Genomic DNA, 17,122 nt, shown 5'->3' on the forward strand with positions numbered 1-17,122 from the left:
ACAGGCATCTAATTGGCTGGTGAGGGCGTAAATTGCTAAGAACTTTGGAAGGCAATCTGATCTTATCTACCAAAGTTTAAAACTGCACATAACCTCTGACCTAGCAGTTCTACATGGGTAAACTTTTGCAAAAAACCCAAAAAACAGTAGGGATGCTTATGGGAAACAACTGTCCTTCAACAGGGGACCGATTGAAATATGATACCGTCATACAATGGAATATATACCATTGTGAAAAAGAAAGTTAAATATTGGTCCCAGGAACCGTCCCAGGCGCTGGGATATACCTGTAAACAACACAGACACACCCCTGTCCTCAAGGAGCTCTCTCTGCAGGGAGGGGAGACAGGTAGGAGAGGGGGAAAAGGGTGTCTCCTCGGCGTTTTTAGGAGCGGAGACCCGCACACACAGATACACGTCTGTCTACACCCAGGAAGTCCCTCTTAGTAATAAGGGACTGACGGACACCAGGGAGGAGGACTGGAGCTCTGGCGGGGGAACCTGAGTTTCCCGTAAAAGCGTTTTTACCACTTATGTTTAGTACTTAACGAGGGGGAAGGGCGAAGCTGAGAGCGCCTCTAAGTGGTCACAAACTGAGGTCGCATAGGGTCCCCAAGTCAGAACTGACCCCTCGGCAGTGGGTTTGGTTCGGTTTTTGGTGAAGCCCTCGAGCCTCTAGACCCAGGGCCCGGGTTCCCGGTCGGGCGTCGTCCTCGCCGCTTCCACGGCAGGTGGGCTGGGCTCGGACGGAATCGGCGGGATCGGGAGCTCCTCAGGGACCGCCCCAAGTGGACAGCCTCCCAGACAGAAGTATAAACGCGGTGCCTAGTCGATTCCGATTCACAGCGACCCGATAAGACAGAGTAGAACTGCCCCGCAAGGTTTCCAAGGAGCGCCTGGGGGATTCGAACAGCCGACCCTTAGGTTAGCAGCCATTGCACTTAACCACTGCGTCACCAGGGCTTCCATAGGTTTAAAAAAAAAAAAGATATGCGTAAACGTCGATGAAGGGTTCGCTATGAGTCGGAATCGCCTGGATGGCAACCGGTTTAAATGTGGACATATAGGATATGGTTTAAAAAAACCCAAACCCAACGCGTTGCGGTTGTGTGCACTCCGACCCACGGTGACCCCTGTACAGACTACGCCCAAGGGTTGGAGACCAGGCCGAGCCCATCTGCCGGAAGGACCGCAAGCCCGGTCTGCAGCTCTGCGCCTGCGCCACACGGCCGCGGAAGGGCGGCTTTGCCCACGTAGCCGCTAGGAGGCGCTGTCCCGTTCCGGCCAACTCCCAGGAACCCCGACGAACAAAGGCCGCTCGCCCTTTGCTCGGGTCAGAGACTAGGAAGAATCATTTCCGGTGACGGGGCCACGTCACTTCCTCTCGAGCCCGGCGTTTCGCCGGTGGATACCCGCGCGGCGTCGACATGCGTATCGAAAAGTGTTATTTCTGTTCTGGGCCCATTTACCCAGGCCACGGCATGATGTTCGTCCGCAACGACTGCAAGGTGAGGCGTCTGAGGCCAGCGCGCGCCCGCGGGTCCCCGCGATGCTCCGGAGGTGGCTTTGCGGAGAACTCCGGCCTAGGCCTCCGCCTGGGGGCTTCCTCTCGCGGGCGCCCCGAAGGGGATGGTCACCGGGGCACCCTTGTCCGTGAGGTTCAGCGAATCTGGTCGGAGTCTGGAGAAGCTGGGCTTCTGTGAGGCGGCCCGGTCCCTCCCGCGGACCGGACCTGAACCCCGGAAACTGTCTAGTGCACGCCCAGGCAGAGTCAGCAAGGAGGTGACATTTGTTCTGGGTCTTGAAATTGGAGTAGAAAAGAGAAGCTCTGATGGGCGGAGGGAGAGTGCATAGTTTGAACAGAGGCACCAAAGGAGTAACTGCATCTGTTTGGTTAAGTGGTTACTGGATTGTAGGTGATGATAGAGGCTAGGACTCTAAGTACAAACATAATAGGTCTATAAATAAATACAGGTAGGGCCTGGGTGTGAAAGACTGTGAGTGATATATGAATTCCCGTTTCTGTTTTTTTTTCAAACACGTATTTGCTTTCTCTTACCTTTGCTTCTGAATTCACTGGGTGCTTATTAAAAATATTAATTCCTCTGTTGAGTTAGGACCTCTAGGAGTCGAGGGAGAGGACCTGGGACTCTGTGTCTTTAACAAGGTGATTCTGACGCACTGAGGAATTGCAGTTCCTGTTTCAGCTCCCTATGTCTCCATTAAAGCCTGAAGGTATTGACTCCATTAAATCAGGAGCACGTGCTCCTGCTGAAGTTGAGCGCCCGAAGTTGTGAACTTAAAAGAGCATACAGAAGGTTTGGAATACGCGCTCTCAGGAGCATAGAAAGAAATGCAGAGGGAATGAACCGAAGGATTGCCAGGTCAGGATCTGGTTCACAGTGGACAATATGACATTGTGGATAATCTGGTCATCATGGCTTTATTATTGTCCAGTGTTTTTCAGTTGGATGTTGGAATCAGAACAGTAGATTGTGGAAACTGTCTAGAGTTGAGTATTGATCTTGTAGACACAGTGGAAGATCAAGATGATGAGGTGTGGATAACAAGGACAGTGTTGAATTGACTTTGAGCCAGCTTGTTCTAATGAAGAACCATGGGTCCAGAACAGAGTTGACTGCGAAATAAGAAGAGGTAGAGGCCTTGAAGCCCTGATAAAGAACAAGTATCTCATTTTTTCCTATGTTGATGTTTCCCAAATCTGTTATTTCCTTAGGTCCAAATCTGCATTTTCACCCAGACAGGGAAATCCTACTTGTACCTAACACTGAACCTCCTGGAAAACAATTCCTTACTACCTCAAATCTTTTTGTCCTCTGAATTGGTACCACTGTCATCTGCTTAGACATTTTTGCTAGAAACTTGAGACTCTGAATCTTTCCCCTTTTGTATCTAGTTATCAAGCCCTCCCAGTTCTACAGCTGCAAGGGTAGTGATGTCCTTGCTCTTTCTGCCCTCCTGCCATTTTTGTAGATAGGCAGTTGTCACTTTTATAGCCTAACTAGTCCTTCTGTCGTTCGTTTCTTAGCTTTAGAAACTCTCTTCATAGAAACTTTCTCTCTTAGCCTTATTAGGTAGCTTTTTTTTTTTTTTTTAATTGTGCTTTAAGTGAAAGTTTACAGTTCACATTAGTTTCTCGTACAAAAACTCATACACACACATTGTTATGTTACTCTGGTTGCTCCCTCTATAATGTGACAGCACACTCCTCCTTTCCACTCCGGATTTCCCGTTTCCATTCAACCAGCTCCTGTCCCTTTCTGCCTTCACATCTCGCCTCTGCACTGGAGCTGTCCATTTAGTCTTGTGTATGTACTTGAGCTAAGAATAAGAAGCACACTCTTCACGAGGGTCATTTAGGTAGCATTTGAAGGGCAGAATTAGTACGAATGCCCCGTATTTTCACGTGCTTTGCAAACAGGACAAGTACACATTTAGTGAGTGCTTGGTAAGTGTGTGTTGCATCAGTGGACTAAGAAAGGGTTGAAGAACTTTGAGGCTAAGGTATTAGATAGTATTACTTGGATGCTGAAGACTGAGTATGACAATACAGGACTAGATTAAAAGGGAAATTTGAGCCATGAACTTGGCCTCGTACACAATGCATCTACCACTTACCCAACTGTAGAAACCACTTTCTCAGATGTGTTTCCATATTATTTTATGCATGATTATTGTATAGAGTTTTCATTCCATTGTTTCTATCCTAGTATGATCTTTTGCTCTCTTTTTTGCAAAATGAGGCTGTCCCATCACTACTAGACTTCTCAAGGTGGGGTACCATGTTTTGTCCATCTATCTCTAGCACCTGGTGTAACATCAGGCACGTAATAGATGTTCCTTGTTTGCTGATTGAATCCCCTTCATGTCTTCAGGGACTTCAGTCTCCTTTGTACTTTTTAGGTACCGCCTGTTAGATTTGGAGTTCAGACTTACTTCTCTGTAACTTCCCATTGGCCTGATTGGAATTGAGGAGACCCAGGAGGAGGTCACCCCTCTCGTTAGATAGATCTCAGACATGAGGATTTACCTAGGGATTGCCTGTTGTTGTTGTTAGGTGCTGTTGAGTCAGTTCTGACTCATTGCAACCCTATATGACAGAGTAGAGCTGCCCCATAGAGTTTCCAAAGAACAGCTGGTGGAGTTTAACTGCCAGCTTTTTGGTTAGCAGCCGAGCTCTTAACCACTGTATCACCAGAGCTCCAGAGGTTGTCTAGTACGTATTAAATTTAGGAGGCTTTTCCTTAAGAGGTAGTAGTACTTTGGTTGGAAATATTCAAAGTATTAATAAAATTTACTGATAATGATTTCATAGTGGATTACTCCCTGAGACTACAGTAGTTTTTATATTTTCTAGTCTTTGAAATTAAGTCAAGAATGTAGACTTACTTTCACTCAAATCTCTTAGGAAAAGGCTTTCCAGGAGGTGTGGTTCCAGGTCAGATTGAACTGGTTTCTTTCTAAGAGAACCGTGTCCTGGCGTGTAGGGTGACCGGCCTGCAATTCTCCACAGAACAGAGTGTACGTAAAATGAAAAGTATCGCGGGATGTGGTGTATCCACAAGCATGCTGTCGTCGGATGTTGATGAGTCGATTTTCCACTCTTAGTGACTCCATTTGACAAAGTAGAACTGCCCCGTAGGGTTTTCTGGCTGTAGTCTTCACAGGAGCCAGATCTTTCTCCCGTGGAGCTGGTGGGTGGGTTGGTTTGAGCCCCCAGCCTTTGGGTTAGCAGCTGAGTGCTTAACCATTGTGCCATCATGGCTCCTTTCCATAGGTATATTTAGTCTGAAATGTTAAATTGTTCATTTTGACCTATTTTGTTATGGGTCATGCCTTCTGCATAATGAAAATTAAACTTTTTTTTTTTGTCAAGATCCGTAAACCCCAAATAATTACTTTTTTCCTTCAGATTCCCCCCATAACATACACACAAGTGGTTATGTTTAGTAACATGTTGCTATGGTTGTGTGCCTTCAAGTCGATTCCGACTTGTAGCAACCCCATAGACAGTGGAACTTCCCCATAGGGTTTCCTAGGCTGTATATATTTGTGGAAGTAGATTGCCAGGTCTTTTCTCCTGTGGAGCCGCTGAGCAGGTTGAACTGCCGACCTTTGGGTTAGCAGCCAAGCTCTTAACCTTTGTGCCACCAAATCAAAAAACCTAACCCATTGCTGTCAGGTCGATTCAGAAGACTCATAGCCACCAGGACTCCTTAATAACACATTACAAAGTACAAAATAGTGCATTTTAGACTTATATAATGGTGGCACAGTGCTTAAGAGCTCAGCTGCTAACCAAAAGGTCGTCAGTTCGAAAGATTGGCAGTTTGAATTCACCAATCCCTCCTTGGGAAACCCACCCTATGGGGCAGTTCTACTCGGTCCTATAGGGTCGCTATGAGTGGGAATCAACTCAGTGGCGGTGGGTTTGGTTTGGACTGAGCCATTTCAGGAGCACACGGAAGGATCACTGTTAAAGGATCAGATTTTTTGGGGATGAAGGTGGAGAGTTAAAGCAGGACGGAGTCTTCCCAGTAGGACTTTGGACATAGTTTAGAAAACAGGTTTATTGCCAGTTTTAGTCACTTTTGAAATTATTTTGTACTTTTAGCAAGATAAATGGAAATAATCAAAGGAGATTCCTAAATGGCTGTTTGAAACTTTTATCCCCATTGAGATATATAGAAAGTGAATTTTGAAAATTGTCCTGAATTGGAAAGAGACCTAAATGATTTTCCTTAAAATTATTCCTTTTATTTAAGGTTTTATTGTTACTCTGAAAAAATTAGTAGTATTTAATCATATTTTTGGGGCTGTTAGCCTTTATTTGGGATGATGGCTGATAGCCAAAGTAGCCCTCATGTTTCTAAATAAGGTTGTGAGTAGGTAGGAGAAATTGTGCGTGAGAACCATTGTCATTTTTTGTCTGATGGGGGTTAACACTTGTAATAAAAAAACTTCTAATGATGACCTTTCAATTTTTAATTTACGTTTCTTATAGGTGTTCAGGTTCTGTAAATCCAAATGTCATAAAAACTTTAAAAAGAAGCGTAATCCTCGCAAAGTCAGGTGGACTAAAGCGTTCCGGAAAGCTGCTGGTAAAGAGCTTACAGTGGTGAGTACAGCCAGCTACCAGCATAGTGTTTACATTTCCCCAAAATTTTGGTGTTTTTGGAATATATGATTTAACTATCACAAGGCATCCTGTAACATGATCGATTAGTGCTTTATGTGTATTTGGTTATGAAAATAATCTTATTCTCACATGATCCTGAAAGTGGTAATTCTGGAGAAAGGAAGAAAAATTCTCCATGTAGTTTGTAGAAGTGATTTCTCTTATTCTCCAAAGCTGTTTTTAGCTCTTGCAAACAAAGGAGAAAATCATTAAAATGTGTGAAGCTGGAAATTCTGGACAAAGCTTTTGAGGGGAAGTTAAGGGGTGAATTGAGGAATTCCTGAGCAGCAGCGAAGGCTCTGATGAGGTTTATAATAGACTCATGTATCACTTCCTAGGTTTCCTTAGCAGGACTGTTTGAGAGCAGAGAAATTAGTTAGTAGTGTTGGTGTGAGGAGGAATAGCGCAGTCAGGGGTTAGGGAGTCCCATGGGGTGAGCCCGTCATCATCATATTGCTGTACTGAGCTGATGTAGGAATCTGCTGAAGCTTGTCCACATTTGACCCCTGTAAAGGGAGGAGCTAAAAGCTGCTGCATAGCCTGCTTTTGTCGGAGGAAGATCTTTAAGCTGGCCCCTTCCTCCATGACCTCGTCCTCCCCCAGAGCCTTTTTCCTACCTCCATTGTTTCAGGGCAGGGTCTGCAGGCACTTGCTGTGGAGCCCTTTTGTGGCTTCCTTAAAATCAGAGGTTTTCAATGGACTTAAGGAAATGTTCAGACAAGATGCAAGGCCAAATCACAGTTTTTGTAACAAGTAATTTTCAGTCTGGATGAGAAGCATAGCACTTCAAGTGCAGGCGGCACCTGCATGAATGAAGGAAGAATGTCAGCCAAGGTCATTGACTGGTGACCAGTTATCTTGTCATTTCTGAGGTTACTGCTACCTGGATAGAGATAAGTGCGTGTAAATAGAACAGCTAAATACAGAGTGAATGCACTTCCTGTGCCTGTGTCAGATAGATGTGAAAACCAAAAGATACCTGTAGTTTTTCCAAGAAACTTGCAGGTTTTCCGAAGTTAATTTACATATTTTAGGATTAGTGGCATCATTAACTGTCAAAATACCAACTTCGAGAACTGGCATCTACATTTGGAGGAGACCTGAAGACTCTCAGGCTAGCACTACATTTATTTGAAGATGTTTGGTTTCACACTTTTGTGCTGTAACAGGCATTTAGGTTGAATCACAGGAAATTCTTGATATTTGACTGTTTTTAATCTATGAAAAATGGCAATTTCATATTGTTGAACCTAATAAAAAGTCTTCTGACCGAGTCTTACCTCAGGATGGGATATTAGGGAACCTTTTTTAGTTTGTTTATAATCCCCTTGATTGTTAGACATGCCCTTCTGGGAATGGGGACGATACTGTCCCCTCCCCTCCCTTTGAGAATCGCTCACATGCAGAGGTGTTTTCGGTAGGGGTATCTTACACAGAGAGGATGTAAAGGAGAATAGGTTTTGAAAACTTGTATTCTGTGAGAGCACCCTGGAGGGGAATCTTCGTCTGTGTGGTTTGACACCCTGAACTCTTAGGAAAAAGAGAATAAGTTTTAAGAAATGGTACCATTCTACCTGTCTTAAACCGTGTGTGTGTATATGTACAGAAGTGTATATATTTCTCTCTCTTCCTTCTGTAGGATAATTCATTTGAATTTGAAAAACGTAGAAATGAACCTGTCAAATACCAGCGAGAGCTGTGGAGTAAAACTAGTAAGTCACAAGAGAATACCAGGAATTTTTAAGAGAGACTGGCTTGGGCTGTTACCTTAATTTTAATGTCAATGGTTTAAATATTAATTTTATTTTCCTTTTTATTGCTTGGCTTTTATTATTCTACCCTTGCTTTAATGGTTCTTGAGTATTTGTGTTTTTTGTTATAAGCTATCCAAAAATCCTCTTCAGAATTGGCTGATATATCTGTTATAAATACAGTGTAATTATTAAATTGGCTATTATTTGAAGTGTCCACACAGAGATATATAAGCATCCAGAAATCTGAAGGAAAAAAAGAGATGGAGAATAATTTTGTGGTGGGGAGTGTGGCATAATCAAAATATACACAAAACCCAACATATTTTACTAGATCACTTTGGGGCTATAAACAGTCTATTTAAATAACTTAGAAAATTTAGTGCCCATGTAAAATTAAAAAATGCAGCTATTCAGGTGATAATTTCTAACAGAATTTCTTCTGAGTGCTTGGTTTAATGAAGCTACCCCTGTTGCCAATGAATCGAATCCAACTCCTAGTGACCCTGTAGGACAGCATAGAACTGCCCTGTCGGGTTTCCAAGACCAATCTTTATGGAAGCAGATTGCCAGGTCTTTTCTCCTGTGGAGCTTTTGGTAGGTTTGAACCGCTGACCTTTGGGTTAGCAGCCAAGCGCTTAACCACTTTACCACTGGACTCCTTAATGAAACTGCAGGCTACTGAAATTAAAAGCAATTATATTTAGTTTTTGTCTTTTTTTTCCCCCTGAAGTAGGCTGAGACTTTAATAAAGTAAAACTTAGGTGCCTCAAGGTGCTTATAGATTTTTCTGTGTTCTTGTGTGTTTGAGCCTCAGCCCTGCTTTCTGTTTCCCCCCATGGCTCCCTTACGCAACCTTTAGCTGTTTCTGATTATTGGCTGTGAGGGTGATAGGGTTTGTTAATAGAAGTCCCTAAGGTTTAGAATTCCTGAACTTTATTGCCCTCCTATATTAGCTCATAGAGCAGCCCTTTGAACACCTTTTCCTCCGTCAGCCACAAGACCTCCGGGAGGAACAGAAAACTTGTGGACCTTGGTAGTAGTATGTGACACCTTCTCCAGCTTTGTCTAAGGAGCCTGCTGGCCCAGCGGTTAAGCGCTGGGCTGTGATTCTGTGGGAGAAAGACCTGGTGATCTGCTCCCAGAACGATTTACAGCCTAGAAACCCTTACGGAACAGTTCTGCTCTGTCACTGTGAGTCGAAATGGACTTGATGGCACCTAACAAAGCTTTGTTTATCCTCCTGAACAATGTGGAGTGTTCAGAGTTGAGATTTGTGTTACCTTTTCCACATAGCCCTAAATGGTCTGCCTCTTTTTCCTTCTCTGATTACATAAATGTGGCAGCGATGCTACTTTACGCTTGTTAAGTCTTTGACCCAGGAAAGTTGCAGCTGTGTGAATAGTTTGACCAGATAATTTTTCTTCTTCTTTTTTTTTTTTTAAATAAGGGCTGTCTCTTTACTTCCTGTTCTGTAATTAGAGGAAAAAGTTAAGTTCTGAAAAGCAGTTGATTTTACTGAGTTTATTTGGCAAACAAATAACACTGATTAAAAATCAAGGATTTCTGAAGAGATTAATAACTTTATAGAATAATCCAAAAGGTACCCTTGTCAAGACAGTTTCTTAGATTTCTGGGTGTTTTCACATTTTGGAAAGTTCTGAATCATTTCTGGTCCCCATTCAGTTTTACTTCGTTTTGTACCTACCTGAAAAGAGCGTCTCCAGATGGTTTTTACATATTTTATAGCTGCTTCTAGTTGGTGAATGGCTTGACAGTGAGTCTGAGCTGCAGATCCCATTTAGTCATAGTGGATATTTAGTTATTATAATCTCCCATGCTGGTTTCACGTCATAGAGCTGTGCTTAGACTTCATATTATTTTAGCGATAATGTTTTCTGCAGTTTTCTTAATTACTTTAGTTCAGCACACATTTATTAAGCACTGACTCTGGCAGTACCTTGTTTCTTCTGGGAATATGAAGATGAATAAGGCACACGTAGCCCATGCCCCTTAGGTGCATTTTACTGAGTTTCCCTATTGTTTCTGTTAGACGGTAATTGGTTCAGGTATTATCACAGAGTCTGACTCCCTTACCCCGCTCGTATATTTAACTGTAAATTCTGTAAGAAGCAGTGCTCTGTTGATTTTTTCCTCCCCTGAACAGATTGTTACCTTTCCGTTTTGGGATCCTAAAAATAGACTTTTTAGAGAAGATCTGCTAGGTAGAGAGAGTATGAGAGTCTTCTGAAACTTAAAAATGTTTCCTGCTAGTTTGCATAATTAGTAAAAAAAAGAAGTTATTCTCAGTTAACCAAAACAGCCCCACTGCTGTTGAGTCAATCTTGACTCATAGCAACAGAGTAGAACTCCCCCATAGGATTTCCAAGGCTATAAACCTTTACAGAAGCAGACTGCCACGACTCTCATGCGGAGCGGCTGATGGGTTCGAACCCCCAACATTTTGATGAGCAGCTGAGCGCTTTAACCACTGTGCCAGCAGGGCCTCTTTAATGTCAGTAGTGTTCCAGAAATCATATATTGCCCTCTGAAAAGATTGGTTGATTCTCCACATCCCCAGTATTCCAGTATTATCTTGTCTGTGAGAACCTACTGACAGTAGTTTTATATTCATTAGTTACCTTACTGGGTTACGTGCGGATGTGGATTGGGCGGCATTTGTCAAGCTGCTGATGGATGTAGACAGAAACAGCAGTAGGAGAACTTCAAAAGCAAGAATACTAGGGACAGTAGTTTGTGTTTTAACCCCTCAGGTGTCTCTGTGCTATAGATCAAGTTTTAATATTTGTTAGGTGCTTTCTATATTTAAAGCGTTTTTGCTTTTATAGAATGTTTGAAAATACAGCATATTATTCTATGGAAAATATTTACCTGCCACTTGTGTTTATTCCTCTTCTGAGTAACTTTAAGGTGTGGAAATAGCTCTGAGTACTAGAACTTGGCCTTACGACTCTTTTTGAATTCCGAACCCATTGCTGTTGTGTTGGTTCCGACTCGTAATGACCCATAGGACAGGGTGGAACTGCCCCATAGGGTTTCCAGGGAGTGGATGGTGGATTCGAACTGCCAACCTTTTGGTTAGCAGCTGAGCCCTTAACCTCTGTGCCACCAGGGCTCAGGGGATAGGAACTCGTTGCCGTCAAGGCGATATTAATTCTAAACTTAGAGCGTGTATAGATTTAGAGTTGATGTTTTCTTAGAGTTATCCATTCAGATGTCACTTTAATACTAGAGGCCTCATGGAGCCTTCTGGTGAGCTCGTTAGGTCTGGATGGGGCCAAGATTCTGCGTTTCTAGACAGTTCCCAGGCGATGATGATGTTGACATAATTTCAGACTCACCGAAAAGTTGCAGAAATAGACTTCTTGGATATTCTTCCTCTAGATTTCCCAAATGTTAACATTTAATTGAGTTTACCCTCTCATCTTTCTTCCCTTCTTATCCCATTCCCTTCCTTCCTTCTCTTGTATAATTTTTTTCTAATAGTTTGTCAGTTGCATACGTGATGCTCCTTTATCCCTAAATTGTGCAGTATTGATACAATTCTATCTAACGTCAGTCTATTCAGATTTCTCCGATTATCCCAGTAATATCCTTTGTAACAAGAGTGGTGAGAACAGTACATATCATCTCTCTTTAGTCTCTTAACCTGGAACAATTGCCAAGTCTTTCTTTACGCTTTATAACATTGCCATTGTTGAAGAACATGGGCCAGATACCTGGTATAAAATCTTAGTTGGGTAGGTTCAGGTAGTGCACCTTGGTAGGACCATCACAGAAGTGATGCTGACTTGTCGCCAGTGCGTCACGTGAGGCGGCGCCTGCTGTCGATGAGTCCCGTGACTGGCGATGTTGATTCTGGCTGCTTGGTTACGGTGTGTCTGCCATGTTTCCGCACTGCAGGGTTGCACTTTTACCCTTTGTACGTAGTAAGTGTATTCTGAGGAGATACTTTAAGACCATGTGAATTTACTGTAATTCCTCAAATTGGCAGGTGACCGACCGTATACTTTAAGGAGTTAGACTGGGAGTTGTGCTGGTCAATGCAGCAGTAGCCACAAGCCATGAGGGCTGCTGAGCACTTGGAATGTGTCTCATTGAGGTGTGCTGTAAATGTAAAATAGACACCAGATTTTGAAGACTTAGTATAAAAACAAGAGTGCAAATTCTTCATTAATCATTCTTTTATATTGATGTTGAAATGAAATATTTTGGATATATTGGATTAAACAAAATATATCATTAAAATTAATTTCATCTGTTTTTACTTTTTTTAATGTAGATATTAGAAAGTTTAAAATTAAATGTTGTTTGTCTTGTACTGGACATCGTGGTATAGATTCAGAGCTCTCTTTTGGCCAGTATAAGCTCCTGTACACATTTTCCAAAATAGCTGTATTTTGGTGGTTGGGATGGTGGCAAGATTGATGATTGGTTCATTCTACCAATATTTACTTAAGTGCTGACCATAACCCAGGCACTTGAAGAAAAAGTGGTGATCATGACCAGAAAGGTGCTGTCTTCATGGGGATTACAAACTAAGGACGGTATTAAAAACCCCACCCATTGCCATTGAAATTAGTTGCATTTAATCCAAGTTCTGTGTAGAATAAAATTTGAAAAGCGTTGGACTGGTTTAAAGTAGAAGGTAAATATAGTCGAAATGAAGGCTTTCACAAAGTAAACACGAGAGAAGTGATATTTGTGAAAGATCAAGTAAGTCAGTGGTGTCAGCCAAGAGTACATACTTTCTTCACCCCTTTCAGTAGGGATTGTCTTGGCAATGAATTTTTTTCTTTTAAATACACTTGTAAATCAGGCATTCAGAATAAAGAAATACTTTGTTAAAATACTTGTTGATTAGAATCTTACCGCTTGGATGTGCATAAATGTGCTGCTAACTTTTATGAATTTTTTTTTTGTAGTTGAAGCAATGAAGAGAGTTGAAGAGATCAAACAGAAGCGCCAGGCTACATTTATAATGAACAGGTAGGAAACTTGTGTAAAGTAATGCTTGGAAAAATAATTACTGGTAGAAATCTAGAGGCACTAGTTTTTTTTTTTTTTTGCAATTTTTATTTTGATGTAATTTCAGATTTAACAAAAACTTGCAAGAATATTACGAAGATTTACTGTATATATTTAGTATCATTGCACCACATTCACTTTGTCTTTCTGTGTATAGTATGTTGGAGACGTGACACTCTTTTCCTCTTACATATACCTCAGTGTGTATATTCTAAAAATAGAGCCCTCTTACATAACTCTGCTATAGATATCAAAATCAGGGAATTACACTGATACAATACTATTACAAAGTCTACAAACCTGATTTAGATTTTGCCAATTGTTCCAGTATTTCTTACAGCAAAAGAAATCCTGGCTCATGCGTTGCATTTAGTGGTCATATCTCTTCAGCCTGCTTCAGTCTGGAGCAGTTTCTCATCTTTCTTTATCTTACGTGTCATTGACATTTTTGAAGAGACTAGGTCAGTGATTTTTATAGAATGTTTCTCAATTTTGTCTGATCATTTCCTCATGATTAGATTGAGGCTAAGTACCTCTGGCAAGAATATCATGAAGTGATGGTGTATCCTTCTCAGTGCATCCCCTCAGGAAGCACATGATATCCCCTTATTGGTGATGGTAACTTTGACCACTTGGTTAAGATTGTGTCTGCCAGGTTTCTCCACTGGAAAGCTACCATTTTTTTCCCCTTTTTAATTAATACGTATCTTGGGGCAGATACGTTGAGACTCTGCAAAGAGCCTGTTCTTCAGACTTGTACTCACTGGTTTTAGCATCCATTGGAGAGAGTCTTTCCTGAATTAATTACTGTCGTGATTGTTGGCAAGTCGTTTTTTTTTCTAATTCTGTCATTTCTTCTACATTTATTATTCGGTTTCTCATGTAAGAGCTTTCTTTTCTCCCTTTGTTTCATTCATTCATTCATTCATTCATTCATATCTGTGTGTGTTCGTGGGTCTTGTGGCATTCAGTGGGCTGTAACTCTTTACTGTTGTCTATTTTGATATCCTAAGTGCACAGGGGAAACCCTGGTGGCATAGTGGTTAACTGCTACAGCTGCTAACCAAAGCGTTGGGAGTTCAAATCCACCAGGCACTCCTTGGAACCTCTATGGGGCAGTTCTACTCTGTCTTATAGGGTTGCTATGAGTTGGAATCGACTCAACGGCACTGGGCTTGGTTTTTTGATTTTTAAGTGCACAGGTTGGCCTGTGGGAGCAGCATCAGGTGTTCTCCTAGGCCTCATTGTTTTTCAGGCACTTTCTTGCTTTATGCCTAACAGAATGTTTAAGACTTATCTTGTACTTTCTGTCTTCCCACCTGGAATTGGCTGTTCACAGTTAGGATATTATTATAGTCTAATTACTATGGATGTCTGTTATAGAAAAGAAGCAGGTGCCAGCAGCTTTGTGATTTAAAAAAAAAAAAATGTTAAAGCATTACAGAAAAGAGGTGTAAATGTTTGAGAAGTAGTCTGTTAGCATTTTTGTTGAACGACTTTCAGTGTTTTGTGCTCTCGTATTTACTGAACGATTTAGAAGTTAGGTAACGTAGAGACTGGTATCTGAGGAGAAAAGATGTAGGCACTTTAACAATTTGAGATTGTTTTCTGAGATAGAGCACTGTGGTGTGTGTCATAGAGGCTGATTTCTGTTAATTCTTTTCTTCATTCAATGCCATTTCTCCACTGACTCACTGAATATCTATTGAGCTCCCATTTTGCCCCAGATGCTGGACTAGGCACTAGGGTGCAGTGGATGAAGAAGTTGGTAGTGTAGGAACCTTGTTTGAGCTAATTAGAAACTGGAAAATCATTATGAGTTTGAGTTGTGAAGGAAGAAAATGTGCCTCTCTAAGGCTGAACAGGTGGCTTTACCTTAAATTTGGGGGTAAATGTAAGATAGATTCTGCTTTTTTGTGAGTAATTTTAGAGGACAGGGAGACTCTTCGTTCATTTGATGATGCTCTGCTCTGGATGGACTGGGGCGGGGGTGGGGGAACAGAAGGGCAGCCACCTGGTTTCCATTCCATCTGTGTGACTAAATTAATTAATGAAACTTAATAACCACATTGTGAATTAATGGCTTTTAGAAAAGCTTTAGTAACTGAACTTTTGGCTCGATTTGCCCTATTCTAGGTTAAAGAAAAATAAAGAGCTACAGAAAGTTCAGGACATCAAAGAAGTCAAGCAAAACATCCATCTCATCCGGGCTCCTCTTGCAGGTGAGTACTGCATAGCACAGGAGTTGTTTGCTTTAAGCGGGGAGATAGAAAATCCAGCCTTCTGTGGTCTGTGTAATTGGGTGTCGCCTAACTTTTAAGGGAAGTCTTTTTCATTTATATATTAATCTTTCATAGTACATTTATGATATGACGTGATTTATAAAAATGTGGTTCATTCAGTGTATTTCCTAGTCAGTCTATTGCATGTGGTGTTTCTTTTCCCCTACTCATAAAATCTTGTTACGTGAGTTAGCTCTCCAAGTTAAGCAAAATGATTTGAGTAATAATTTCATAGGTGATTTTGCATCACACCTGTCTTGATTAAAGGACTATATTTTATGTTAGCGGTTTTCAAACTTTGGTTGGTAGCAGGATTACTTGGGATCTTGGTGAAAATACAAAGGCCTGGGCCCTTTGCGTCTGGGCCTCTGTGTTCTTTATTAGCTTTCCTGTGGATTCTGATGCACACTAAAATTTGAGAACTATCTTATATTTAATCCTTCTCTGTGTTTAACTTACTGTTATTCAGTAGTTTGGGCAGTTCATGTGCCTGGTTTCTTTTGTGAAGTTCTAGAAAACCAGTCCTATTTAGCCAGTGCCAAGTACAATTTGTTATATAATTTAATAATTTATGCAGATTATTTAAAAGGTAAGAAATTTTGGTGAGATTTATTTGTAAATTTGATTCCATGTCAGCCTTAATAAAGGTCAAATTCTGTAATCACATGTTAAGTAGATGTGTGTAAAACCTAGATTAGTTTTGCACCAAATTTTATTAAAACAAAGTAGGTAAACCCGTGGAGAATGTGTATAATGCATTCCATGTGTGGATGACATGAACTGACACCTGGAAAAGAACAGGAGTGAGCATTGTATCTAACTTTTTAGGTAACCCTCTTTGAGGAAGGTGGTAGAGAGTTCAGAGCAGGGACCCCAGCCCCAGAACGCCAGAGTTTACATCCCAGCTCTTCGACTTACTAGGTTTACTAGCTGAGTGACCTTGGGCAAGTTACTTAATCTATGTGCTCAGTTTTCTCATCTGTAAAATGGGGGTTGCAGTGAGGGTGAGATGAGCAAATACATGTGAAGTGCTTACTTAATGCAAGGGATAGCATAAGTGCCATATACATTTTGCTATTATTATTTTTACATATCTTAGAAATAGCTAATAATTTTTCTAAATCATTCCAGGTCCTTTGTAAAATGTTAGTATGACTTCTGCAAGGTGACAGTGAATTGATAAAGTTTTTTTTTTTTAAGGCAAAGGAAAGCAGCTGGAAGAAAAAATGGTACAGAAATTACAAGAGGACGTGGATATGGAAGATGTGTCCTAAAAATCTCACTGTCTGTAACCATTTCTGTGTGTGCAATTGAAAACTTCTTTGGAGACTTGGAACTTCTAAATGATTGATGTATTTTTTACATAAGGTCACTCAAATGAAAGGTGATTAAAAATACATCTCTCTGTAAAACCTCAGATGTTATAGATGTTTGATTATATCTCAGTGTTAAATCTTCACTGATGTGTAAATAGGAAAATTCTGTTTGTAACAACAGAAGTGAATTGTGGGCATAAAATGGTCTACGTTTGGAGAATGTCATTGCACGGCATCTGTGTAGTGACAAAAATTCGTGGCTAATGATATACAAAATAAAATTTTCTTTGCAGTAATTTCCTCCCTTTATTAGTATTGTAGAAGAGGGGGACACAACAAGGCACTGACAATCTGTATGAAAATTGGCCTGATGATATTTTTATTTTGTTTTTAAGATTTTCCGTGTAGGTTAATAGCATCTTAGAAGAGCGTAATGGCCTTGTAGATGGAAGCCTCATTATGTTGAACTGTTCTGACTATGTTTAACTTTCTCCTAGCTAGTTCTGGAAGTTGGAGGTGAGAGCT

The 17,122-nt window shown here is 41.2% G+C and overlaps 1 protein-coding gene across 1 annotated transcript; it reads left to right on the forward strand.

Moving 5' to 3' along the window:
- The first annotated feature begins 1,375 nt into the window (after positions 1-1,375).
- RSL24D1 (ribosomal L24 domain containing 1) lies at positions 1,376-16,893 on the forward strand. The gene is made up of 6 exons (XM_003418382.4): positions 1,376-1,508; positions 6,026-6,139; positions 7,839-7,911; positions 12,897-12,960; positions 15,136-15,221; positions 16,482-16,893. Exons 1-6 carry the CDS (start codon positions 1,428-1,430, stop codon positions 16,553-16,555), a joined length of 492 nt encoding a protein of 163 aa, XP_003418430.1. The 5' UTR covers positions 1,376-1,427; the 3' UTR covers positions 16,556-16,893.
- Positions 16,894-17,122: the final 229 nt, after the last annotated feature.

Source organism: Loxodonta africana, chromosome 13 (assembly GCF_030014295.1).
Source record: "Loxodonta africana isolate mLoxAfr1 chromosome 13, mLoxAfr1.hap2, whole genome shotgun sequence".
NCBI classification, from domain to species: Eukaryota; Metazoa; Chordata; class Mammalia; order Proboscidea; family Elephantidae; genus Loxodonta; species Loxodonta africana.